The sequence below is a fragment of the Musa acuminata genome, chromosome BXJ2-1 (assembly GCF_036884655.1).
Source record: "Musa acuminata AAA Group cultivar baxijiao chromosome BXJ2-1, Cavendish_Baxijiao_AAA, whole genome shotgun sequence".
Lineage (NCBI taxonomy): Eukaryota > Viridiplantae > Streptophyta > Magnoliopsida > Zingiberales > Musaceae > Musa > Musa acuminata.
Window position 1 is genome coordinate 33,851,541 of NC_088338.1, and position 25,847 is coordinate 33,877,387.

Sequence of the window (25,847 nt, forward strand, 5' to 3'; positions counted from 1 at the left end):
CAAATTAAACTAATTCATTTGAGCTCCATGCTGAGTTTAGTACGAGAGAGGAGCTTTACCAAGAATGCACATAGCATAAATTTATAGGATCTTTTAATATGAAAGAAATCCACTACCAAAGCATAGTTGTTCAAGCATTTCTAGGTAGTATTTGATTTTAGACATGATGGTATTCAAAAATGGGTTAAGTCTACTGACTGACTTCCCCACGCTGAGCCATAGACTATTTATGACACCAACAAATTGTTGCCACGAGGGTCTAAATAAAAATATTTCTAAAATTTTATGTGGTCTTTTTTTTTTTTTTTGCTTTTGAAAAAAACATAATATGAGCGAATGAGCCTTAGAACTATTATCTATATAAGGCTTACTCACTCATGATTAGGAGGGAGTTCAGAATGTCCTTAAGATTATGCCTCCATCAACAAGAAAAATTCCAGATAATGATTTGATCAACATCATGTCCTTAAGATTATGCCTCCATCAACAAGAAAAATTTCAGATAATGATTTGATCAACATCATGTCCTTAAGATTATGCCTGATAATGATTTGATCAACATCATGTCCTTAAGATTATGCCTCCATCAACAAGAAAAATTCCAGATAATGATTTGATCAACATCATGTCCTTAAGATTATGCCTCCATCAACAAGAAAAATTCTAGATAATGATTTGATCAACATCATGTCCTTAAGATTATGCCTGATAATGATTTGATCAACATCATGTCCTTAAGATTATGCCTAATGATTTGATCAACATCATGTCCTTAAGATTATGCCTCCATCAACAAGAAAAATTCCAGATAATCGTCTGATCAACATGAACCAGGAGGGAGTACAGAATGTCCTTAAAATGATTTAAGATTATTCATTCATCATAAACTCCAAAGTGCTGTTGGCACTCCTATTCTTCAACCCCCAGTTTCCTTAACCCATCTCAAAAGCGTGCAAACACACAACCACAACCATGTCCTGATAAAAACAAGACCCAAAATATCACCCTACGTGTCCTCAAAGAGTAATGATCCCATCTTGAGGAAAATATGATGATGGTGATGATGATATTTGTGCAATGTTATTGCTACTTCTTTGTCTATTAACAAAAAATAAAAGAGTTGAAGAAACTATCCTCAATAAGCCTCCCATTGATATTAGCAGCTACATAAAATTACTAGTATGAAGATGGCCACAATATTTCTCTACTAAAGAAGTACTTAAAGAAAGATCTTCTTTCACTTCCTTTGTCTATTACTTAAAAGGCGGATATTCTTAGATAGGAAAAGACATTTTAATCAAGAAGCGATTACTTAAATTCATTATTTGCTCGGTACCTTATGAGTTATGCATCACTAGTCGAAGAGAACAATAAAAAAGAAAAGAAAACGGTGGTCGTCTCACTCGTAGGAGTAAGACATCTTCCTATCATATCCATCTCCTTATCAAGAAAATTAAATGGGAAGACAAACTCATGACAAGTGTGCTTGACTAAATCAAATAAAATATTTTTCTCCTTTATCTTGCTAAAAGTTGGGCACTCTGAATGGCTAGATTATTTGTGATGGATGCATCAACTTTGACAAAATGCGTCAATGAAAGCAAAGCATGATGGAGCAACAAATGAAGCACAAAGCGGCCATCTCAGAGTTTAAGATAATACCTAATGTTAAAAAGCTTAAATCAGCCGAAGCGATATGGTTCCTACTTCCTACTGAATCCAATAATGCAAATACCAAGTGCCCGAATCAGTTGATTTATTACAACGTGAGCAACTTGGACAAAGCAATGAAGAGGGAGTCTCGGTAGGTAACACACTTCAGTCTATCACATCCAATGGCCCATCAAAGACATGCAATTTGTTCATTTAGCAGTTGGATCGAGTGATATGTCTTCATAAAAAACCAGACCCGATTATCACAGATAATGCAATCAACCGACATCAATCGTTGTCTATTAATTGAAATAAAATGCTAATTTTCAATTCAGATAATGTGTCAAAAAATATCAATTTATTTTAATAAACAGTGCAGGAACTCAAAAAGACAATAATACTCATTATTACCATCACATTATTTATATGATGATTGCTGCATCATTGATATGGTCATCATGATTGGTCATGAAATTTTAAACCATGACCATGCAAGAAGATGCCATGTAACCTCTGGATTCCAGCAAATGCAAGCGCAAAACCATACAAAAAGATAAATAAACAAGATATCTACACAAGAACCAACAAAATCTAATGATGGCTTGAAGGAATTTCTCAATAAAAATCATATTTCAGAATATGTAACTTGACTGACCAGTTCACTTCGAGGATTGCACTCCACTTTGGAAGAAGCACAGCCGCATCCAACTTCGTTCATTCATGTGTGGTAGAGCCACATGCATCAGAAAAGCACAAAAGCCAATCTTCATAAGATATTATGAGACAATAAGTGGCAAAAACAGTTGTCGCTTTGTTTGGACAACCACAGAGAAAGGCAGAGAGATGCAGCCATGCACTGTTTAGTCCAAATCACCTTGATGGCACAGAAACCACTTGTCCTCTCTCATGAAAACCCAAAAGAACCCAATTGTATTGGACAGCAAAACCTCAACAACACAATTTACAATATGGATACTAGCCTAGAGATATTAAGTTCCAAACCCAGCATAGCCTCATTCGAATGAATCCACCATCACATCATAAACAGAGGAATTATGGTTGGGTATTCTCCACTTGGTGTCCTCATCAGAAAAACACAAGGAAAAAGGAAGGCCATTAAGGTACTTGAAATATTTCTCCACTTCATATGGGGCAAGCCTTCCTCTTTTGTCAGCTATAATTTCTACACACCCACACTTCTCTCTATCTATTCTTCACACATGCCCATGCTGCATCTTTCCAATAGAGAGGCAAAAGAAAACATTGATTCAGGCAACCTTTACCCATGGAATGGGATCACCACATCATATTGTGGATATTTCAGAGATTGATACTTCAATGCACGAGCTGGAGACTGCCTTGTTCATGGCAAACTAGACAAATCAGCTCCCAGACAGCTGCATATAGCCGGTACCAATGTTGCACAACCAAAGGCTGAATCATCAACTGAGTTTCAAGGGCAACCCATTGTTCCAGACACCAAATATCATGGTCAAGGTGCAGGGCTTGCTTTGCAGTGTGACATGGAGAAGCATCCTCATAGTAAGATGAGTGGGATTGTTTCCAGCCCTCATAAAGGGCTTCGCTTCCTTGATAAGAGTTTGGCAGGGGAAGGAGGATGGAACACCATTTGAGAAGCAGTTTGACAAATCTGCAACGAATGGCAGGCTTCAGAAGGAGAACTTTGGACCTTGTATAGGCAAGCTACTCTTGCTTTACCCTGCCTGCATGTTGCTTTTCTTTGTTATTTCTTAAGAATAGATATCCATCATGACTAATTCTCTTTTGGACATATAGACTATGAATTTCCTGCAAAAACACAAACAATTTTTTTTGTTAAGGCAAGGGATGAAGACGGGTTTTGATTCCAAGATCTTACCATGATCTGTCAAGAAAACAAAGAGTTAGACATATGTTATGGCCACTGCAAAGAAATCTATGTAATAACAGAAGGAAGATTCCCAATAATTCTATCTTTTGTTAAAGTAATTACAAATTATACATGTGATCAGATTGAATTGTCAACCATTATCAATATTGGTTTTCTTACCATATTTCTAATAATAGTTTAGCCTCCAAAAGTAATATTCACACAGAAAACAGATTTATCAGAGTGAATTCAGGAATCAGTATACACAGTTCCAAAGTTGGGCAAATTATACCAGAACAAAAAACTGGCAATATTAGGACCACCAAGCTGAAACTATCTACAGAAATATATATATATATAATACTCTCAAAGACAAATTTGATTATGACATTTCTGTTTTTAGTTTGTATCACATCTGATTCATACAAGCAGTCATAGCAACAAAACTAAACCTGATTTAATAAACACGAAGGCATGGCTGAGTCAAAGGACTTCACTGGGAAGCTTTTTGTGGCTTTGGCAAGACCAAGGAACTAGGATCCTGAAAATGGAATAATGAAAGAAGAGCTCCACGAGTGTTGGAAAGCAATGACAGAACAAAACTTTGTTTCTCGTCTACGGACATTCTTTGACATGTACATACCTGCTACACTTATCTTTTTTGTCTCTACATTAATCATGACATCCATATGATACAATTTGATTTGCTCATTTTGCTAAGGTGTGACAAAAATGGTGACGGAAAGCTTACAGAAGATGAAGTGAAAAGAGGTAAGCAGTAGAAACGTTTAACTAATTGCAAAGATTTTTAGTCTGGAATGCTGCTTTTGCTTGAAATGTGAGGATTAGATAATATAGATGGTGTCCTTAAAAGGTGATCAAATTGAGTGCCTCAGAAAACAAGCTTTCAAAAGTCAAAGCACATGCTGTTACCTATGCAGCTCTTGTCATGAAGGAGCTTGACCCCGATAATCTTGGTTACATCGAGGTAATATGATGTCCTTCCAGTTCACATTTAAGTATCAGAAAAGGATAACATTGGAAAGCAGAGAAACACCACTTATAATCTTCTACTTCAGATTGCACAACTTGAGACTTTGGTTCGAGGCCTGGTTAACTCACAAGGATCTGAGAGAACACTCAGAAGGTCACATGGGCTTGGAAAATCAATGACAACAAGGCTGTATAGACACCGGACCAACAGACCTGTCAGAAAGACTGCAGATTTTATTCATGAAAATTGGAAGAGAAAATGGGTTCTTTCACTATGGATGATGCTGAATAAAGCTCTAGATGCGTGGAAATTTGAACAGTACAGAAGGAGGTCAGCTTTTCAAGTAATGGGCTATGGTGTATGCATAGCCAAGGCTGCAGCTGAAACCCTGAAGTTGAACATGGCTCTGATTCTCATCACTGTTCGCAGAAATATGCTTACAAGACTTAGATTAACTGCTCTTAATTCAATATTCCCATTTGATGACAACATCAACTTCCACAAGGTAATTATAGGATTTCTGCCACACGAGAAACTGAACTCTTTCATAATAGACCATATTCTTGACTTACCATAAATTAAAATACAGATCATTGCATCGGCAATAGCTATTGGGACAGTAGTGCATACTCTTGCTCATGTAACATGTGATTTCCCAAGAATAATAACATGTCCAAAATCTAAGTTCATGACTACACTGGGGCTAAACTTCAACTACAAGCAGCCCACATATCCATCTCTACTAGCCAGTGCTCCTGGAGTCACTGGCACCCTCATGATTTTGATTATGACATTTTCTTTCACTCTAGCAACGCATTCCTTCAGAAGAAGTGTTGTGAAGTTGCCATCACCCCTCCACCACTTAGCTGGCTTTAATGCATTTTGGCACGCCCACCACCTCCTGGCACTGGTATATGATCTCCTAGTAGTTCATTCCTATTTCATTTTTCTCACCAAGAAGTGGTACAAGAAGACAGTATGTTATGCTTTCTCTTCAGGAAATGGTGATCTCAAAACATGTACAACACACAGATATTATTGTCTTGACAATGACTCCTTATTTCACAGACATGGATGTATCTCACAATTCCTGTCCTTTTTTATGCCTGTGAGGGATTAATCAGAAAACTTCATGAGAAAAGCTATTGTGTGGCCATCATTAAGGTAAGACTACTCTTATCAATATTTAAAGAGCAGTGGAAGAATATCTCTGAGTCAAATCAAGGATATTTTCCTCTTGTTTTCCAATGTGCTACGCAGGCAGCCATATATCCAGGCAACGTCCTCTCAATACATGTGAAAAAGCCACCAGGATTCAAGTGTAAAAGTGGAATGTACCTATTCATCAAGTATCCAGATGTCACACCTTTTGAATGGTATGTCACAAGCTTCACAGGAAATATTACCGACATTCCTTTATTCATCTTTTAAATTTGATTGTACGACAGGCATCCCTTCTCAATCACATCCACACCAGGAGATGGCTATTTGAGTGTTCATATTCGATCCTAGGGAGACTGGACCACTGCACTCAGGAACTTATTTGGAAAGGTTCTTTTAGGGTTCTGATAAACTTTCACTTTCTTTGCAAGAAACTATAATCACATTTCAAAATGATATATGAGCATTCTTCAAAACAGGCCTGCGAGGCTCAAGTTAAATCCAAGAAGGCTAATCTAGTTAGACTTGAGACCACAGTAATTGCAGATGTTGAGCATCAAGATACTAGGTAATAAAGAATCTTATATGTCCAAGTGGCACACCTCAATTATCTCTATCTGATGTCTCAAATGTGTCAAGCTTCAGAGAAAAATAATTCCCTTTTTGCTTATTTCCAAAGCTTTTCATTGATGGGCCATATGGTGCACCTGCTCAAGATTACAAGAAATACGATATTCTTTTGCTTATTGGACTGGGAATTGGTGCAACTCCATTTATCAGCATATTGAGGGATCTTTTGAATAATACACAGTCCCAACATAGTAACTTCATATTGAAAAATCTGTTTCAGAAAAACCTTTAGTTAGAACAACTATTCATAGCCTGAAAGATTAATGCAGGAAATGCAGAATGAAGATGAACCAGATAGTGAAAACAAAGGAAATGGCCCAGGAAGGGCTTACTTCTATTGGGTGACCAGGGAACAAGGCTCCTTTGAATGGTTCAAAAGTGTCATGGATGAAGTTGCAGAAAGTGACCACAATGTATCTCCTAAAAAACCGTTGCTTCCTTCATACTCATTGAATATTCCGAAAAAGAAAAAACTGACAAATACATTATTCTACTTTTCAGAATGTCATAGAAATGCACGACTACTTGACAAGTGTGTATGAAGAAGGTGATGTTCAGTCCACTCTTATGCCGATGGTTCAGTCACTTCAACATGCCAAAAGTGGTCTTGATATTGTCTCTGGAAGTCGGGTAATTACCCTTTATCATAAACTTTTCGTAATCTCAAAGAAAAGAAAAATGTTTGCTCCTTTCTGGCTAATACATGACAGATAAGGACACTTTGCAAGGCCAAACTGGAGGAAAGTTTTTTCTGACTTGGCAAGCGCACACAAGGCCTCTCAAATAGGTTAGCTATATTCAATTGAACTGTGCAATTTGTATTACTCTTAACTTCTAAATATGTGGAACTGCAGGTGTTTTCTACTGTGGATCTGCGAAGCTCACACAACAACTATGGAACCTTTCCCAGGAATTCAGCAATGATACCACTACTCGCTTTGATTTCCACAAAGAGAACTTCTAGCAGGGTCATTGGAAATATAGACTTGTGTAAAATTAAAACAAAAAGAAAAAACAGCAAGAGGTCATCTGATACTTTGAAAGAAGAATCCATAAACTGAATTTCCGTTGTTGAAGCTGCACTAAGTATTTATACATGAAGTAGAATCAAATAAATATTGAGAATCAAACATGATTTCCTGCTCTCCGTTGCTTTCTAACAATAATCAAAATTTATTTGGAACAATTGCTTAAACTCCATATGGTAGTTTTAAGTAAAAATAATTCTCCTTCTTCAATACAGTTTCTAATGTTCTAATTCCAAATCTTTTGCCTCTTAGCAAAATTCTTCAGCAGTGATATCAGTGAGTAGTCTTTCACCTTTCTATCTAAATTCAATGGGCCAGAAGCAGCTCTATCAAATTAAACCAAGGTTTCATATTCTGATAAATTTGACCAAGCTGCAACCTTTCCTGTCTCAGACAAACAGTTCTCAGAGTAACATATTTGAATATCCACTTCCTATTTTTTTAATCTTTTAAGTACTTTTTGCCTTCAAACTGCGTTCACATTTCCTTGTGCTGCTTAAAACTATTTTTCTATCCATGTCACTTGTTTCGGATATTTGAAGCAGCTCTAGTCTTCCTTCTTCCTGCCCTTCTTTGTGTATCCTTTCCTTGTTCTGGGTAAAGTTATTCCTGATGTAGAAGCAGATTGCTTTAACTTGCACATTTGCAAAGCCAAGGTTGTTAATGGAATAGAGATATCAAGTGGTAATAACACTTCCTCTAGTTCATGCCACTCAAGATCTTCAGAATCACCATCTTCATAAATCACTTTATACCAATTTACTTCAGTGTCAAACTTGACCACTGTTCCAGAGTAATACTGGTCTCCAAACAACTTCCGAACTTTCCTTCCCTCTAACCACTCACCAAAGCATGGGTCATTTATTGATCCAACACCAGTTATGTCCTTATGAACAGGTACAGAAGAAACAGGAAGCATAGGTGGCACACCATCAATTGCAATAGCCGGCTCCCCAATCACCTCAAATACAACTGCAGGTTCCAATTCTTGCCCAAGGCACACTGTATCTATCATGATTCGTTCACGCAAAGTAAGCTGTCATACAAAAAAGTAGAGGAATGTGAAATGAGTACATAATATGAAATTTTCAGATAATTAAAGCTCAAGTGCACGATGATGTAATTGTAAAAATACAAAACCACACTTATAACAAATTTTATTTAATGGATTTCTTTTAGGCCAAGACAATGACAACAACAACAACAATTAATATTTTGGCACCCTATGAAGCACCGACACATGCATTTGGTAGGTGTATCCCGTGACAAACACGTGTCGAACACGGATATGTCACCGACACGACCAGGCACATCTCCAGCCATGTCTTATTTATTTATTCATTTTATATTTTGGACACAACACGACTCCTATGTGCTTCGTCGTGTAGTGCTCGCGTGCAACCCTAAGCTCACGTGGCCCTCACATGACAATCCATCAACATGAAATCTCATGATTTTTGGAGGATTTCTCGCCAAGATTGTAATGAATCTGGAGGATCGTCAGTGTTAAATTTTGCATAGCCCTTTGTCACTGATAGTTACAAACCGAGGTGCACAACAAAGGGTTCCAAGTTTTTAGCGATATCCTCATTGGTCCTCTGGCCAAACTATGGAAGAGGTTGCTGATTTCCCCATTAGCAAAGCAAAATTTCCTCATTGGATACAACACGCCATCCACCACGTCGAAACTACGGAAGAGGCCCTCTGACCAAACTATGGAAGAGGCTGCTAATTTCCTCACCGGCGAAGCAAGATTTCCTCACTTGAGACAACATGTCGTTCACCACAACCCATTGTAGGCCCTCAACGACCTCACCAACGAAGCAAGATTTCCTCATCAACTTGATTTTACTAGAAGAAATTCTGCCCTAAGCCCACCTCTGTCAACCACGACCAGGCACGCCCTTGGCGACCTCATCGGCATCAAGAAGCATTGTTGCTACTAGTGCACCCTTGGCAACCTTACTGACCCCACCTGCGGTTGCACAGTGAGAACCCTATGTGGTCCTCTCTTTCTGCTTCACCTGTCTTTACATCTTCATCGCAAGGTACCATATGCAGTCCTCTCTTTTTGCTTCCCTGCTTCAGTTTGATTTCTAATGGATTCTATTTTAATTTCTGGCTGCTTTGATTTGTTAAGACACACGCTCTCATTCCTAAGGATGTTATCAATTATTCATGTTTGCTTATTGTACTTGCAAATTGGGTGATTGCTCAATTCATTATAGGTTCTCCATTTTATTGCATTTCCTTGATCTATTGTTTGTACTTTAGAAGTGAAGTAGGATAATTGTCGAGGTCAGCAGGTTCATCTCTGTCTTCAACAATTTGGTTGTATTTTGAAATTACTTAAATACTTTCAATGTGATCATAAGAATAAAATGGAGAAGCTAGGCTCGGATGGAATTCTTGAACTTCAGATTTGGAAACTCTAATTTGGTTTATAATGAGGATCGAGGATTGTTACCAACAAATATGAGAGTCATTATGCTTCTTCTTTAGTACTAGCTTCTTAGTGATTATGAGCACCTAAACTAAGTTCTTCTACCTGAGTATAAATACTACAAAACTCATGTTAATCGAATATATATATATATATATATATATATATATATATATATATTGTCCTCGTCGTGTCATGTCTGTGTGTGTCCGTGCTTCTTGATGACATCCCAACTATTTGGGGTCGATAACATAATATTTTTCCACCACTAAGTTGTTGAATCTCAGATTTTAATAATGAAATTGATAGTGTTTATCTGATCTGCATTTTGAGTAACACAGGAAGCTTCGATTAGGAAGAGACAATTAAAGCAGGAAGAATCATGTTGGGCCGAAATGGAACATGTCAGAAGATTGGACGTCGAGTCGGAGGATCAGCCGAAGTATCGACAGAAGGCCTCAGGCCATAGGTTCAGGCATCGAGCCAAGAAGAGCAGAAATTACGCTAAGGAAATTGGAGTTGTGGAGATCAACTGGCCGATTGGGAAATAGGTCGCAAGTGAGGACGATACGCCGAAAAATCGAACGAGGCATCGATGAACCAATGACATGCCGGACAACATTTGATTAGCTTGGTAATAATTGTCTAGATCGAAGTAGGTTTTAAGTGTGCAAGATTAACTACGATAGCGATCAAGGCATAAAGAAAAATGAAGTCCCGGAGTCAAGAACGAGATATCGCTGGGAGTTCGAGAGTTCGTTGAAAGTCCGGATATTCGTCGGAAGTTCTGTCGGAATTGACCGAGAAGTCCAGGAGCTTGCCAAAGAAGCTCGTCGAAACTCGCCAAGAAGATCGTCATGAAGTCCAGGAGCATGCAAGGAGTCCGTTGGAACATTGCCGAGAGATAATCGGAATTTCGTCAGAAGATTGATAGAAGCTCGCCGGAAGAAACCTAGACTTATCGGACTTATTTAGCTTAGTGTTATGCCTTAAAATTCGTAGTTAGCACATAATTGGGTTGGAATTTGGCCAACTCAATTAGGGGCCAATTAGGCCTAAGTTTGGACTGTGTTGGGCCAAGTGGAAGGCCCAAACAGTGACCCAACAAGTGGAACCGTCGTGGCACAATTCCGAGACCGTCAGGCGGTAGTACCGCCCAGTGTTAGTGCTGTAGGTGGTGGTACCGCTAGGACCCGGGACACACGGGATAAGACATTTTTTAGCTCCAATTTTGAAGTCATTTGGGGTCTATAAATACCCCAGTTATTCCTGCATGGGATAGCAAGAATTGAGTACGAAATTGAGTTGAAAAAGAGGGAAAAATACTTGAGAAAAAAATTGGGAAACTCTCTTAGGATTTAGGATCATTTCTTCCTAGTATTTAGAAATTTGTCTAAAGGGAGAAGTGAGGTCTAAGAGCAACAGCAGCGGCAGTAGCAGCGGAGACAGCAGTGGCGGCAACAGGCGATAGCAAAGAGCAACGGTAGCAACAGCGAGCGACAGCGGAGAGCAGCAGCAACAGTAGCGGAGAGCAACGGCAACGGTAGGGGAGAGCAGCGACAATGACAGCGGAGAGCAGCAGCAGCAACGAAGAGAGGCAGTAGCAGCGGTAGCGGAGAGCAGCGACAACGACAGTGGTAGCGAAGAGAGGCAACGACAACAGTAGCAGAGAGGAAATGTGGCGACGAAATCGTGAGTAGGGTTGGGGTTAGGGGAAGTCGCGAGGGGGAGGATGCGAACCAACTAACGCAAATGCGACCAAACCATACCTAAAATGTTGGTTCAGTCACCTGGTTTAAATCGGGCACTCACCCGAAGCGCTAGGCGCTTGGGCTCAGGTGAGAGCCCAAGCGACGCCTCTTTGAAGCACATCGCCTGGATGTTAAACGAGGCGCTCGAGCCTCACCATGCCTCACCCGAGCACTTAGGTGAGCGCCCGAGCACCTTTTGAAATCATTGGTTCACAGTGGATGTTGGTGGGTTCGGGGCAAAGGTACCCTTAGTGCCATTGGTGCAACTATAGGTTTTCTCCCGCTAGAACCTCTTGTTGCACACCTTATAGATGAATCGAATGGTGGCTTCGTTGGTGAGGTCGTTGAGGGAGCACGATGGGTGGTGGTGGACGCAGGTGGGCTCGGGGCAAAGGTACACCCGACATCGCTAATGCAACTATAGGTTCTGCTCTCTTTGTGCAAATGAATTAATTCATAACTATCGATGACAAAGGGGCATGCAAACAATTTTGGTCAAGAATCCTCGAAGAATCGTAAGATTTCATACTGACAATCCATCTCCACAAAGCAGATGTCCCTCACATGAGGGCCACATGAACTCAACGCCGCATGCAAGCGCCACGCGAGAAAGCGTGCAGGAGCAGTACCATGTCCAAAAGATAAAAATAAAAATAAATAAATAAAACATGGCTGGAGACACATGTCCAATTGAGTCGACGACATATCTATGTCCGACACATGTCTGACACGGAAATGCCCACCTAAAGCACGTGTAGGTGCTTTATAAGTATCCATTACAATAAATTTCTAGAAACTATATTATATGCTTCCTCTAAATCAATAAAATCTTTATATGGTAGCCTTTATTCATGTTTTTTATCTTCATAACAAATAATGTTGAACAATAAAAGAAGTATAAAAAATGGCTAGCAACAAGGACTAACATACAATATATTTGAAAGTCATACATGTCTATTAAGAGAAATAAGACCAATCCCTTGCACAATTTTTATACACAAGATACTTTCAAAGAAAATCAAGTTAAAGTGAAGAGAACTTATGCTGAATATATATACATAATTATGTTAACAACTATCCTCAAAGAGCAATTGCAAGACCTAGGGAGCAATAGTAATACACATGCACATTGAAATTCAAGATCATGAAATAGTCTAACCACTAATTCTACATAATTTAGAATAGAATTGGATACATAGATGGGTAGAATTACAATCCTTGAGTCATGCTTTGGCTTGCAAACTTTTGTTTCATGTGCCATGGCCCCATCATGGGTAGACAAAGAAACCTTTTGACTTGATGAGAAAAAATAGAAAATATTTAGACAATGTACTTATTAATTAGAATTTGCAGTTCAGGTAACTCGCTTGGTTAGGAACATTTAAAGCGATCAAACCTGCAAAAGATAGATGATCCAGGAGAATTAATCGTATAACATATTAAGTTTGTTAGATGAATTAAACCCAACTAATCATTAGTAAGTCTCAATCAGAGTCACATTCATCTGATTAAATCAGATCTGACTCAAGTCTACTTAATGAACTAAGGTGTCAAACTTGTTATCAGCCTAAAGGGAACTTTTAGGCTTTTAGTGATATGAATGAGCAAGTTGATTATAATTCTGTCAAAGACCCTTTAACTATTCATGGAGGACCAATAACAAGTGCTAAAGCTAAAAGGATTAAAGAAGTCTTAACTTGTTTATTGGACGGCATTTGGAAGGAGCAAGCTGGTCAAAACTTGGTCAGGGTTCTATGGATACAAGAAGAGCCTAAAATAATCAACCTAATTCAAATAAATCCACATCGTAAAGAGAATGTCCAACCTTGAGGGAATGATGAATTTTTAGTTTATTTTGAAGAATAAAGGTCATTCAGCCATATTGGACCATATTAGGAATTGTGGGCTTATTCATGAATAATCATTCAAATCAATTCAAGATAGATTCATGAGTAATCTACATTCATGCATTAGGAATATGAATGTCATTTAATGTATTTAATGGATTTATTCCCTTTGTACTTGCCCTTTGTACTATATAAACAAGGTTGACTCCCTTTATAAGGAATACAATTAAGAAGTGTATTCAACTTTCAACACCGGTGAGTGTTTTAGTTTTAAGTTCTTACATGAGCTTTGGAACTTATCAAGCTTTTCTGCTTGTGGCATTCAAAACCCAAAAATCTTTGTTTTTCCTTTCAACTTATCAAGCTTCCTAGTTTGTAACGTTTTAAGGGAATCAAAGTATTGTTCTAATTACTTCATCAAATTTACATTGAAAAGTGATTAAAATAGTTTTCCTAACTTCAATCTTGAACAATCCTTCTTGTTTCAATTCGTTGGAGGGGGTCAATTTACATTCCACATGTATCATAGCTCTTTAGCTATCGGGGGTGTATGGGTGCTAAGTTGATGATTTCCATCATTTGGTATCAGAGCTCGGCTCAAGTTTGAGATTTGCGTATCTATTTATTTGCTATCTTTTATATTTTCCTTTTCTCTTCTTCTTCTTTTTGAACAATATCTATAATTATTTTTCTCCCTTCATCTTCATTGTTGTACTTCTTCTGTTATTACTATTCTTCTTTATAATTCTGTACTTTATAGTATAAAAAAAAAAGATCAAAAAGTAAAAAAAAAAGAGTGAAAATCAAAGGTAAAAAATTAAGGGAAAATCAAAGGTAAAAAAAAAAAATCAGAATTTAAAAAAAAATTACGGATTCAAGGAATTCTTGCAAATAACAGAATTCTATCTTTGTTCATTTGAATTTCTATTTCGGTTTGAAAATCTTTCTTCATTCCAAAAAAAATTTCTTTGTTCAATTGATATTTGAATTCTAGTCTTTGCTTATGATTAAAGTGCATTACACACACCTTAAAATTGGCCTACCTTTTGTTTTTTTTTAAACTTGTTCGATTTCACTATTTTTGAATTACCATAATCTGAATTGTTTGTTTAGGTATCTTAGTTAATCTAAGAACTCAAATAACAAAACAAGAGAGGTAAAAGGCAAGAGTGGTGATATCAGTATCGAGAAAAGCCAAAAATTGTGTGAAACACGAGTGGAGTGAATCAAATCTAGAGTGAAACACGTGAGGGAGTGTTGGTGAGGTTGTTCTAACTTTTTTTTCTAGGTTGTATATATGTATAAAGATAAAGAAGCGAGTTCTTCATCAAATGATCTTTTAGTTCAAGCAATGCAGCAACAATTTGAGCGTATGTTCAAAGTGTTGGGAGATGTAAGAGATCATCTAGAAAGGCATGATGATGCAATTAATAGATTGCAAGGTGAACCACAACATGGGAGACAACCAACCCTTGTCAATGATGAATATGATGGTGGCGATGACGTGGATGATGACCAAGTTACTTTAATTGGTCAAGATGTTAACCTTAGGAGACAAACTATGAGAGGACGTTTTGATGGTGTGGACAGAAACATAGGCAGCATTAAAATGAAAATTTCTTCTTTTTAAGGGAAGAATAATCCAGATGCCTATTTGGAGTAGGAACGAAAAGTGGAGATGATCTTTGAATATCACAACTACTCCGAAGAGAAAAAGGTAAAATTAGCCGTTGTTGAATTTTTTTATTATGTTATTGTTTGGTGGGATCAATTGTGTAAAGACAGGCATAGAAATGATGAAAGGCCCGTGGAGACTTGGTTGGAGATGAAACAAATCATGAGGAGGAGATTTGTCCCTAGCTATTACTATAGGGATTTGCATTAACGGCTGCAAACCTTGACACAAGGTTCCATGAGTGTTGATGAGTATCATAAGGAGATGGAGATGGCCATGATAAGGGATAATGTGGAGGAAGACAGTAAGGCCACCATGGCTCGATTCCTAAGTGGATTAAACAAGAACATTGCTGATCTTGTAGAATTGCAACATTATGTGGAGATTGAGGACATTGTCACGGACAAAATTCTAAACAGGATGTTTGATGTAATGCTTATGTATGTCCGTGTCTTTTGGTTTTTCATGCTTTGCACAGTATGTAGAGGGACGGTCGAAGACTTAACAACCCCATTTTAGTTGGGTTTGATGACCATTTTAGACTTGTAAATAAAGGTTGTGTCATGTGGACACTTGTGAGAGATACTCGGTCTGTGGTGGACCATTTTGACCCTTTGTTATGCAACCGTTCAGAGCTTATAAAGTCTGTTTGTAATTTACATTGTCTATGAAATGTTTCCTGAAATGTTTTCTTATGGATCCCGAGTGAGGCGTTTTCTCTAACCCGTTTTCTCTTTTGTAGGTCCTAAGGGACCATAGGAGGTTTCGGGGAGGCTGACCTTTGCGGACGGACACGCAAGGATGCCGCACGACTTAGGTAAAACCAGCTAAGTCCGTGACAGATGGTATCAGAGCGGGACAAGCACTCATAGAAACACTTGACATGCAAACGTGGGGGACCTAGTAGGGCTGCGTTGAGGGTAGCCAGCACGCGCGACCGTTTGGGGGAAAACGGGCATGGAGATATAGGGAAAAGGCTCGGAGGAGCGGGCATCTGAGATTGGCATTCAGAGGAATGGCCAACCCTTCGTGCAAGAGGCACCACGAGAACAAGCAAGCTTGGAAGAATACGTAGCGCACAAAGGTTAGGATAGCTGAGTTCGAGCTACGGCTCGACGTTGACAACTATACTTGATGGTGCTCAAGGCAAGCAAGGCGCTTGGTAAAGGATGAGACCATGCAAGGTGGAATGAGTTGCTCAGCGAACGAAAGAGTTGTGCAAAGCTCACAAAGGTGAGGGGAATTGCTAACTCGAAGAATTCAGTATTCATGCAAGGGCTTGTATGCGGACGATAGAATGCTCGCGGTCATCCCAAGGCGACCGAAACTCAGCGTCATGGAGCATTGAAACTTTCTCTTCGGCATGTGAAGGATACGTCCGTAGAAGGCTGAAGTGTGCAACGAGTTCAGTATGTTGCTAGGCCTTGAGTGGTGCAGCGGGGGCCTGCATTGATGTGGAGTCGCAATCTAACAGGAGGCAGAACAATGCACAGTTTGTTCAGCAAGTTGGAGTAGTCCAAGGGGATGGTGGTCTCCGAAACTTTCAAAGGGAATGAAATGAAGAGAGATGTTACTCCAACGGGATAGATATCTAGGAGAGATAAGTCTCAGCTCTTTAAAGAGAGAATCATGTGCAATGGACCACACATGTTAAGGAGGAGTACCTCAAAAACAATAGCTCCACGAAGCTCAATGAATCGAGCGAGCGGTGAGGAGTCATCGCATGATTTCGCTTGAGAGAATGTATCGGTGGATACATTACGAGATCAAGTGGGGGAGCGACCTAAGGCAACACAAATAAAGGCACACTTGGAGTCGATATGGAGATCGGACTTAATAGAGGGCTGACCCATGGAATGGTGGGTGCGAGGGCCACCATTAACTCAATGCATCACGAGAAGCGGAGCAACTTGAGTATAACTTGGTGAAGTACCCAAGCCGTATGAAGGGAGCCAACATAGAAGATGAAACATGGAGCGGAGGCATAGAGCTTTCCTCAAACAGAGGTCAAGGACATGAACTCTTGTAGTGACAAGAGCGAGATCATGTCGTTTCATTGGTCCTTCATTTTGATGGAGCGGACTTATCTTACATGGGGCCAAAGACGAAGGGAGCTTCTGGGCACATGCACCTTATCTCGGAGAAGCATTTGATAGAGGAACTAAGGAGACTCAACTTGCGAAGGCAAAGTTGAGTTCAGAAGGCCTTAGCATAGGGCAAGAGGACGCAGAGGTGGGCACTCTTGAAGAATATGCCATAGTGCTGCCATAGTGCTGCCATTTAAGTTGCCATGAAGGAAGCGGTGCGCAGTGGAGATTGTGCTGGTAGGGGCAGAGGCCCAGGATCCAGAAATGGTACACCAATTTCAGCGAAGTCGATGAATTTCGGGAGCTACTAGGCAACGGATTGTCCTAGAGTTGTGTTTCGTCTGAGTGTAACCCGAGAGTGGGTGGACGAATGTCGATTGCCAAAAAGAGCGAACAAAATCGAAGGTGGAAGAGACCCTGCGATGTATTGGCAGAGGCCACACATGGAGGAATCACAATTCGAGTTCATCCCATATGGATCAGAATACAATAGAGATGTCACTATGAGGCAATATGGTGCAGCGGATCGTGGTGGAACAGTCCGTGGTAATGTGATACACACGAATATAGTCCCATGAGGGACTATATCATACGGAGGTATGATCGGGAGCTACTGGTTCCACTTCGGTGAACAACACGACGGCAAGAAGGGCTATGGATTCAAGGAGTGAAGGCTATGGTACCACAGAGGCGGGTCTTCCGTGCGTTCATCGAATTTTGCATCGGATGAAAGCCTTGGTCATCAGCAAATAGAGGCTGTGTACCACCAAGGGAAAAGTTTGAATGCAAGTACCAGTGAGTCCCATGGGAGGGACTTGATCATGTAGAGGTATGATCGAAGCAGTTGGAGAGTTGAACTACTCCAGAACCCATACTCGCTTAAGGGAGCTCGGCAAGTCAGAGGACAAGGTCGAGTAAGTGAATGTTGCTACCAAGGAAGCTAAGGAGAATAGAATTGGTGCAAATCCTACAACATGATGGCAGAGGCCATGCATGGGAGTTGTAGTATGTCTTTCCATCGACCAAAGGGTGCTACTTTGAGAACACAAAGGTGTTGAAGTAGGGGGTCGAAAAGGGCGAGGAAGCGACGATGAGTCCAAAGGGACTTAGCTACCCAAAACCAAGCATCGGTTAGAATGGAGGTGGACTCGGAGGAGTGCCACAGAGACATATCCACTGATCGTAAAGAAAAGGGATGCAGATGCGAGGCGACGGATAGAAGGGTCATGGGTATGGCAGCGCCATGGTACCGCAAAGGCATGACTTCCATGAAGTCATCGATCCCTTGCTCTCATGAAGGGAGAGCGCTTGGTCGTGAAAGGGGCCGAGGAGGTGGAGCATGCAGAGGAAAACTCCAAGTACCGAGACAAGGCTGAAGGGCAGAGGCCAAGGAACTTTGTAAGACTAGTGTCAACAAGCTTTTCATCAAGATAGCCGAGAGTGAAGGACTTCGGGTCGTGCAAGAGTGCACGACCGAGGAACGAAGTAGACAATACGCAGTGTTGTACCTCTGCTACTCAGTGGAGTAGGCGGCAAGGTTGATGGAGAAGACAGTATAATCCCAGAGGCGACCAAAACTATTAGAGACTTACTCCAAGTTAGGGTGAAAACTTCTTGCATTCCAAAAGTTCGATGACATTGAGAAGGTGAATCACAGTAACTAACTCAACGCAAGGAGTGCAAACACTTCGAGTGCTTTAGAAGTGTGAGCAAAGAGCAGGTGAAGGTTAGTAACCAGCTCGATGCGTGGAGTACAACCCTCGACGAGGTGGGCGAAGTCAAGTAACCTTTGTCTTCTCTACTCTTAAGAGAATGGGTAAAACTGAGTACTTCAATTCTCTTATCTATCCAGCATAGGAGCTCTGAACAGGTTCAAATACCCCTTCAAAGATAATGGAAGACAATAGTTATCAAATCCTCACCAATAGTGATTAGTGCTATTGAGAGTAGATTATCCGCTTCATTTCCCAACCGAATGCCAATCGAAAGCAGAAGTGATATGAATCTACTTGGAAGTGACAACTAAGTGAAAGAAAAGTCGATGGGCAAATTTTGTAGAGGAAGGACCTAAAACTTCGAAAGTTTACGAGGCGATGCTCGTTCAAGCTCCAACAAGCATCCACCCAATTCAAGCAAAATGAGGCATTTGAGAGACTAACGCATAGTAAGGATGGTCTTTTCCTTCATTTGGAGGATCCGCAGGAACCAACAGAGATTAACACAACTCAGCCAACCCCACACTAGAGTTAGAGTCATTGGCGAGTTGAAGCAGCATAGCAGATCAAAAGTTCGACTACTCAATAACAGCAGTGGAGAGTAGCTGAGAGCCAAGAGACGCATTGCAGCTGGAGCAGAAGATTGAAGACTCAGCAAAGACGAGGAGTTGCAGTGTTAGCAAAGGCTTCGACGAGGACGTCGAAGGAATAAGTGGGGGAGAATATCACGGACAAAATTCTAAACAGGATGTTTAATGTAATGCTTATGTATGTCCGTGTCTTTTGATTTGTTCATTCTTTGCACAGCATGTAGAGGGACGGTCGAAGGCTTGACAACCCCATTTTAGTTGGGTTTGGTGGCCGTTTTAGGCTTGTAAATAAAGGTTGTATCATGTGGACACTTGTGAAAGATACTCAGTCTGTAGTGGACCATTTTGACCCTTTGTTGTGCAACCGTTCAGAGTTTATAAAGCTTGTTTGTAATTTACATTGTCTATGAAGTGTTTCCTAAAATGTTTGCTTGTGGATCCCGAGTGAGACGTTTTCTCTAACCCGTTTTCTCTTTTGTATGTCTTAAGGGACCATGGGAGGTTTCGGGGAGGTTGACCTTTGCGGATGGACACGCAAGGGTGCCGCATAACTTACGCAAAACCAGCTAAGTTCGTGACAACATGATGAATGTGGCCATGAAGACTGAGAGGCAACTCAAAAGAAAAGGCACAAGGTATGATTCAAAATCTTATTCGGGTTCTTCTTCTTCTTGGAAACCGAATTAGAGTAAGAAGGATGATAAACCCATTGTTAAGCCTAAAATTGATGAAACTAAAGGTAGAAATGAATTAGGCAGCAAGGGTAAAGGTGAGAATCTACCTAATCAAACTAGAGGTATTAAATGTTTTAAGTGCCTTGGGCATGGACATGTTTTAAGGCCCTAATAAGAGAGTTATGATAATGAGGGATGGAATTGTGGAATCTGAAAGTGAGAGAGAGGATGATGATGACATTCTAAAGGATGCTAGTGATCTAGAGTATGCTAAAGGTGAAAATCTAGTTGTTCAACACACACTTAGTTTGCAAAATAAAAATGATGAACATGGTGAACAACGTGAAAATCTGTTTCATACTCATTGTTTAATTGCTAGCAAGTTGTGTAATGTGATTGTTGATAGTGGAAGTTGTATAAATGTAGCAAGCACCTTGCTCGTGGAGAAATTGAAATTACCTACTATCAAGCATACAAAACCTTACAAGTTACAATGGTTGAATAATAGTGGTGTAGTAAAGGTAAATCGGCAAGTGTTAGTTTCTTTTTCAATTGGTAGATATAATTATGAAGTTTAGTGTGATGTGATACCTATGTATGCTTATCATATGTTGTTGGGAAGACCTTGGCAATATGATCGAAGGGTAATACATATGGGTTCAAGAATCGTTATGCTTTAATCATAGATGGACAGAAATATTAGCTTAGACCTTTGCCTCCAAAGACAATTTTTGAAGGCCAAATGCACATAAAACAACAATATGAGGAGCTTGAGTCTTCATTAACCAAAACTTTGGAGAGGGAACAAGAAAGAGAGAAAAAAGAAAATGGTGAGTTGAGTGGTAAAAATGAGAGTATTGGGAAACACAAGGGGAGAGAAAACAAGGAAAGCATAAGTGAAAGAAAAACGAGTGTTTATGCCAAAATGAGTGATGTGAAGAAAGCCTTAACTATGAGGCAGCCCTTACTTGTACTTATGTACAGGGATATTTTGATTTCACCTAAACAAATTGACAAAAGTTTGCCTAGTGTCATTGTTGATCTTTTACAGGAAAATGAGGATCTCTTTCCCGAAGAAGTTCCTAATGGTTTGCCACCAATTAGAGGAATTGAGCATCAAATTGATTTCATTCCAGGTGCAAGCATACCAAATAAGCCAGCATATAATTGCAACCCCGAAGAGACTAAAGAAATCCAAAAGCAAGTGAGCTTATGAAAAAGGGGTATGTGTGAGAAAGCATGAGTCTATGTGTAATTCCTGTTTTGTTGGTGCCTAAAAAGGATGGATCTTAGAGAATGTGTGTTGATTGCCGAGCCATCAACAAAATCACGGTAAAGTATAGACATATTATTCCTAGGCTAGATGATATATTGGATGAATTGCATGATTCTTGTATGTTTTCAAAAATTGATTTAAAATCTAAATATCATCAAATAAGAATGCATGAGGGTGATGAATGGAAATCCGCTTTCAAAACTAAACATGGTTTATATGAATGGTTGGTTATGCCTTTTGGCCTAACTAACGCACCTAGTACTTTCATGAGATTGATGAATCATATTTTACGTACTTACATTGGAAAGTTTGTAGTGGTTTATTTTGATAATATACTTGTGTATAGCAAAAGTTTAGATTAGCATGTAACACATTTAAAAACTGTTTTTGACGTGCTTAGAAAAGAAAAGTTATATGCTAATATAAAGAAATGCACTTTTTGCACTAATGAAATTACTTCTCTTGGATATGTTGTTAATGATAAAGGAATACATGTTAATCAAGAAAAAGTGAAAGTAATTAGGGAGTGGCCAAAACCTACTAGTGTTAGTGATGTTAGAAGTTTTCATGGTCTTGCTAGCTTTTATAGAAGATTCATTAAGGATTTTTCTACAATTGCTGCACCATTAACTGAATGCATCAAAAAGAATATGGGATTTAAATAGGGTGAAAAACAAGATGATGCTTTTAACTTGCTTAAAGACAAACTCAGTTCAGCACCTTTGCTTGCTTTACCGAACTTTGTTAAAACTTTTGAGATTGAGTGTGATGCAAGTGGAATAGGAATTGGAGGAGTCTTAATGCAAATGGCAGACCCATTGCGTTCTTTAGTAAGAAGCTAAGTGGAGCAAGTCTTAACTACCCGACATATGACAAGGAGTTTACGCTTTGGTAAAAGTGTTAGAGACATGGCAGCACTATTTTTGGTACAAGGAATTCATTATACACACCGATCATGAGTCCTTGAAATATCTCAAAGGACAAGGAAAGCTAAACTGTAAGCATGCAAAATGGATAGAGTTTATTGAATCCTTTCCATACATCATCAAGTATAAACAAAGTAAGGAAAATGTGGTTGTCGATGCTCTTTCTAAAAGGTAAATTCTAATTTCTCAACTTGATATAAAATTATTGGGTTTTGAGTACATTAAAAATTTATACAATTCTGATCATGATTTTGTTAATGATTACGAGGCATGTGAGAAAGGGGGTTTTGACAAGTTCTTCAGGCATGATGGTTTTCTTTTTAAAGAAAATAAGTTGTGTGTTATACAATGTTCAATGAGAGAATTACTTGTGAGAGAGGCACATAGTGGAGGTTTAATGGGGTATTTTGGGGTTAAAAAAACTTTAGATGTGTTAAGCGATCATTTCTTTTGGCAGCACATGAAAAGAGATGTTGAGAGATTGTGTGAGAAATGCATTACTTGTAAACAAGCTAAATCTAAAGTAATGCCTCATGGATTGTATACTCCTCTTCCTATAACTAGTGAGCCTTGGGTTGATATATCCATGGACTTTGTCTTGGGTTTACCTAGGTCAAAAGGAGGGAGAGATTCTATTTTTGTTGTTGTTAACAGGTTTAGTAAAATGGCACATTTCATTCCTTGCCACAAAACAGATGATGCAACACATGTTGCGGGGCTGTTCTTCAAAGAAATTGTAAGATTACAAGGCATTCCAAAGACAATTGTGAGTGATAGAGATGTGAAGTTCCTCGGCCACTTTTGGAAAACACTTTGGAGCAAGTTAGGTACAAGGCTGTTATATTCAACCACTTGTCACCCACAAATAGATGAACAAACGGAGGTGGTAAATCGAACTTTATCAACACTTTTAAGGGCCATAATTCAAAAGAATTTAAAATTTTGGGAGGAATGTTTGTCACTTATGGAGTTTGCTTATAATAGAAGTGTACATGCTACAACAAACCATTCTCCATTTGAAGTTGTGTATGGGTTCAATCCATTAACTCCTATAGATTTGCTATCTTTACCTTTAGAAAAGGCCAATTTGGATGGTAAGTAAAAAGCTGATTTTGTAAAAGCATTGCATGAAAGAGTCCGGACACAAATTGAAAAGAAAACTCTATAATATGAGAAACAACACAACAAAGGTCGAAAGCAAGTAGTATTTGAACCTGGTGATTGGGTTTGGGTGCACTTGAGGAAGGAAAGATTTCTTAACCAAAGAAAGTATAAACTAATGCCAAGAGGAGATGATCCATTTCGAGTATTTCAAAAAATCAATGACAATGCATACAAGTTGGAACTACCAGGTGAGTATGGCAATGTTAGTGCAACATTCAATGTTTATGATTTATCTTTGTTTGATGCAGGTGATGAAGGCACTGATTCGAGGACCAATCCTTTCAATGAAAGGGGGAATGATATGAATGAGCAAGTTGATTATAATTCTGTTAAAGACCATTTAACTATTCATGGAGGACCAATAACAAGAGCTAAAGCTAAAATGATAAAAGAAGCCTTAACTTGTTTATTGGAAGACATTTGAAAGGAGCAAGCTGGTCAAAACTTGGTCAAGGTTCTGTGGATACAAGAAGAGCCTAAAACAGTCAACCTGATTTAAATAAATCCACATCGTGAAGAGAAAGTCTAGCCTTAAGAGAAAGATGAATTCTTAGTCCATTTTGAAGAATAAAGGTCATTCAGCCATATTGGACCATATTAGAAATTGTGGGCTTATTCATGAATAATCATTTAAATCAATTCAAGATAGATTCATAAGTAATCTACATTCATACATTAGGAATATGAATATCATTTAATATATTTAATGGATTCATTCACTTTATACTTGGCCTTTGTACTATATAAACAAGGTCGACTCCCTTTATAAGGAATACAATTCAAAAGTGTATTCAATTTTCAAGTGTTTTGTTTTTAAGTTCTTACATGAACTTTGGAACTTATCAAGCTTTTCTGCTTGTGGCATTCAAAACCCAAAAATCTTTATTTTTCCTTTCAACTCATCAAGCTTCTTAGTTTGTGACGTTTTAAGGGAATCAAAGTGCTGTTCTAATTACTTCATCAAATTTACATTGATAAAGTGATTAGAATAGTTTCCCTAACTTCAATCTTGAACAATCCTTCTTGTTTCAATTCATTAGAGGGGGTCAATTTGCATTCCATATGTATCATAGCTCTTTAGCTATCGGGGTGTATGGTTGCTAAGTTGAAGATTTCTATCATTTAGCATATACAACCCTGTCAACTTTAGCTGCCTACACAAGAATTATATGTGGAGCCCTCGCCATCATATTCCATCCAAAGATATGATATAGTTCTTATCAAGTTAAAAATTATCGCAGTAATGTTTTACCAATGTAAGTGAATAATTATATTATTATATATGATGCCAGGGAATTTTTAACATGATTGCAATGTCCATTATTTTTTAACGAACACTTAAATAAATCTAGTCTCCAAGGACACATATGCACAAAAAAAGAACCTTTAATTTATGGGTAAATGGGTTAAATACTGTTTTCCCCTTTTCTTTTCTTTCTTCTCGCCTTTATTTCTCTCCAGAACTGAAACCTTCCCACAACTGGCCGACACACCCAATGATCGCTTTGACGACATAGTCAGACAATGGCACCACTGACTTGTAGGTAGCAGGGGCTACAAATTTCCACTTAATATCCATGATCAGCATTGATAGATACCGACCACGGTAACCATCTTTTTCCCCCAAAATCCATACATTCATTTCATGACCCTACCAGTTCCGGTGGTACCACTGCACCCATGATCATTTCTCAAGATCGGCCAATCTGAATCAAGATCAGACAATTCGTATTGGGATCGACCAGTCTTGACCCGGATTTGGTCCATTCTTTCAGCATACCAGCCGATTTGACTGTGTTCTGGCTGCCAAGGGTCGGATAACCGGAGAAGAAAGGAAGAAGACGGAGAGGCGGACAAGAAGAAGAATAAGAAGTAGAAGACAAGAAAAAGAGGAATTAAGAACAGGGAAGGGAAGGCGAAAAAGAGAGACTGACTCACCCGATATCGTTTCATCCAAAGCCTTCGACATCAGAAACCACCGTGCGAAGCCATGGATGCCTCAAGCCTCCTTCTGCGGCCACCGCCAATTAATCGGTATTTCTCCGAAACGTGACTCTTCACGGGACTCGTAAATAACAGGATTTCTTGCATTGAAACACGTAGCAAAGGTCCTTTCGAACTCGCTAGTCCTAAAGGGCCCCCACACGTTTTTTTTAGGCATTCTATCAATAAAGATCATTCTACCCGTTTTTTTTTTCTTTTTTTTTACGAAAGGCACTTCGCATTCATTTCCTATTGTCACGATATTCGATGTATCTTTTGATCTCATTCTATATATTTGTGTCTTTGAATCTCATTCTTGAATAATGTATAGAGATTTACAATAGATAATTTTATTTTAATTAATATTTATAGTATTTAAA

At 39.0% G+C, this 25,847-nt stretch overlaps 2 protein-coding genes across 2 annotated transcripts; one reads left to right on the forward strand and one right to left on the reverse strand.

The window, feature by feature from the left end:
- Nucleotides 1–1,610: 1,610 nt before the first annotated feature.
- On the forward strand, nt 1,611–6,029 carry LOC135598241 (putative respiratory burst oxidase homolog protein H). Its single transcript, XM_065091779.1, has 8 exons — nt 1,611–1,804; nt 4,245–4,294; nt 4,420–4,511; nt 4,603–5,022; nt 5,107–5,427; nt 5,586–5,681; nt 5,778–5,893; nt 5,966–6,029. Exons 1-8 carry the CDS (start codon nt 1,611–1,613, stop codon nt 6,027–6,029), a joined length of 1,353 nt encoding a protein of 450 aa, XP_064947851.1.
- Nucleotides 1,927–25,591, reverse strand: LOC103972896 (dirigent protein 17-like). Its single transcript, XM_065093868.1, has 4 exons — nt 25,423–25,591; nt 6,641–8,372; nt 4,457–6,519; nt 1,927–3,462 (listed from the first exon to the last, which is right to left on the reverse strand). The coding sequence occupies exons 1-2, from the start codon at nt 25,435–25,437 to the stop codon at nt 7,884–7,886; spliced, it is 504 nt and encodes a 167-aa protein (XP_064949940.1). The 5' UTR covers nt 25,438–25,591; the 3' UTR covers nt 1,927–3,462; nt 4,457–6,519; nt 6,641–7,883.
- Between the last annotated feature and the right edge of the window lie 256 nt (nt 25,592–25,847).

Coding starts and splice junctions, on each gene's coding strand:
- LOC135598241 (XM_065091779.1), top strand. CDS start 1,611: ATGGAGCAACAAATGAAGCACAAAGCGGCCATCTCAGAGTTTAAGATA. Junction 1,805..4,244: donor GCAATGAAGAGGGAGTCTCG/GTAGGTAACACA, acceptor CATTTTGCTAAG/GTGTGACAAAAATGGTGACG. Junction 4,512..4,602: donor ATAATCTTGGTTACATCGAG/GTAATATGATGT, acceptor CTTCTACTTCAG/ATTGCACAACTTGAGACTTT.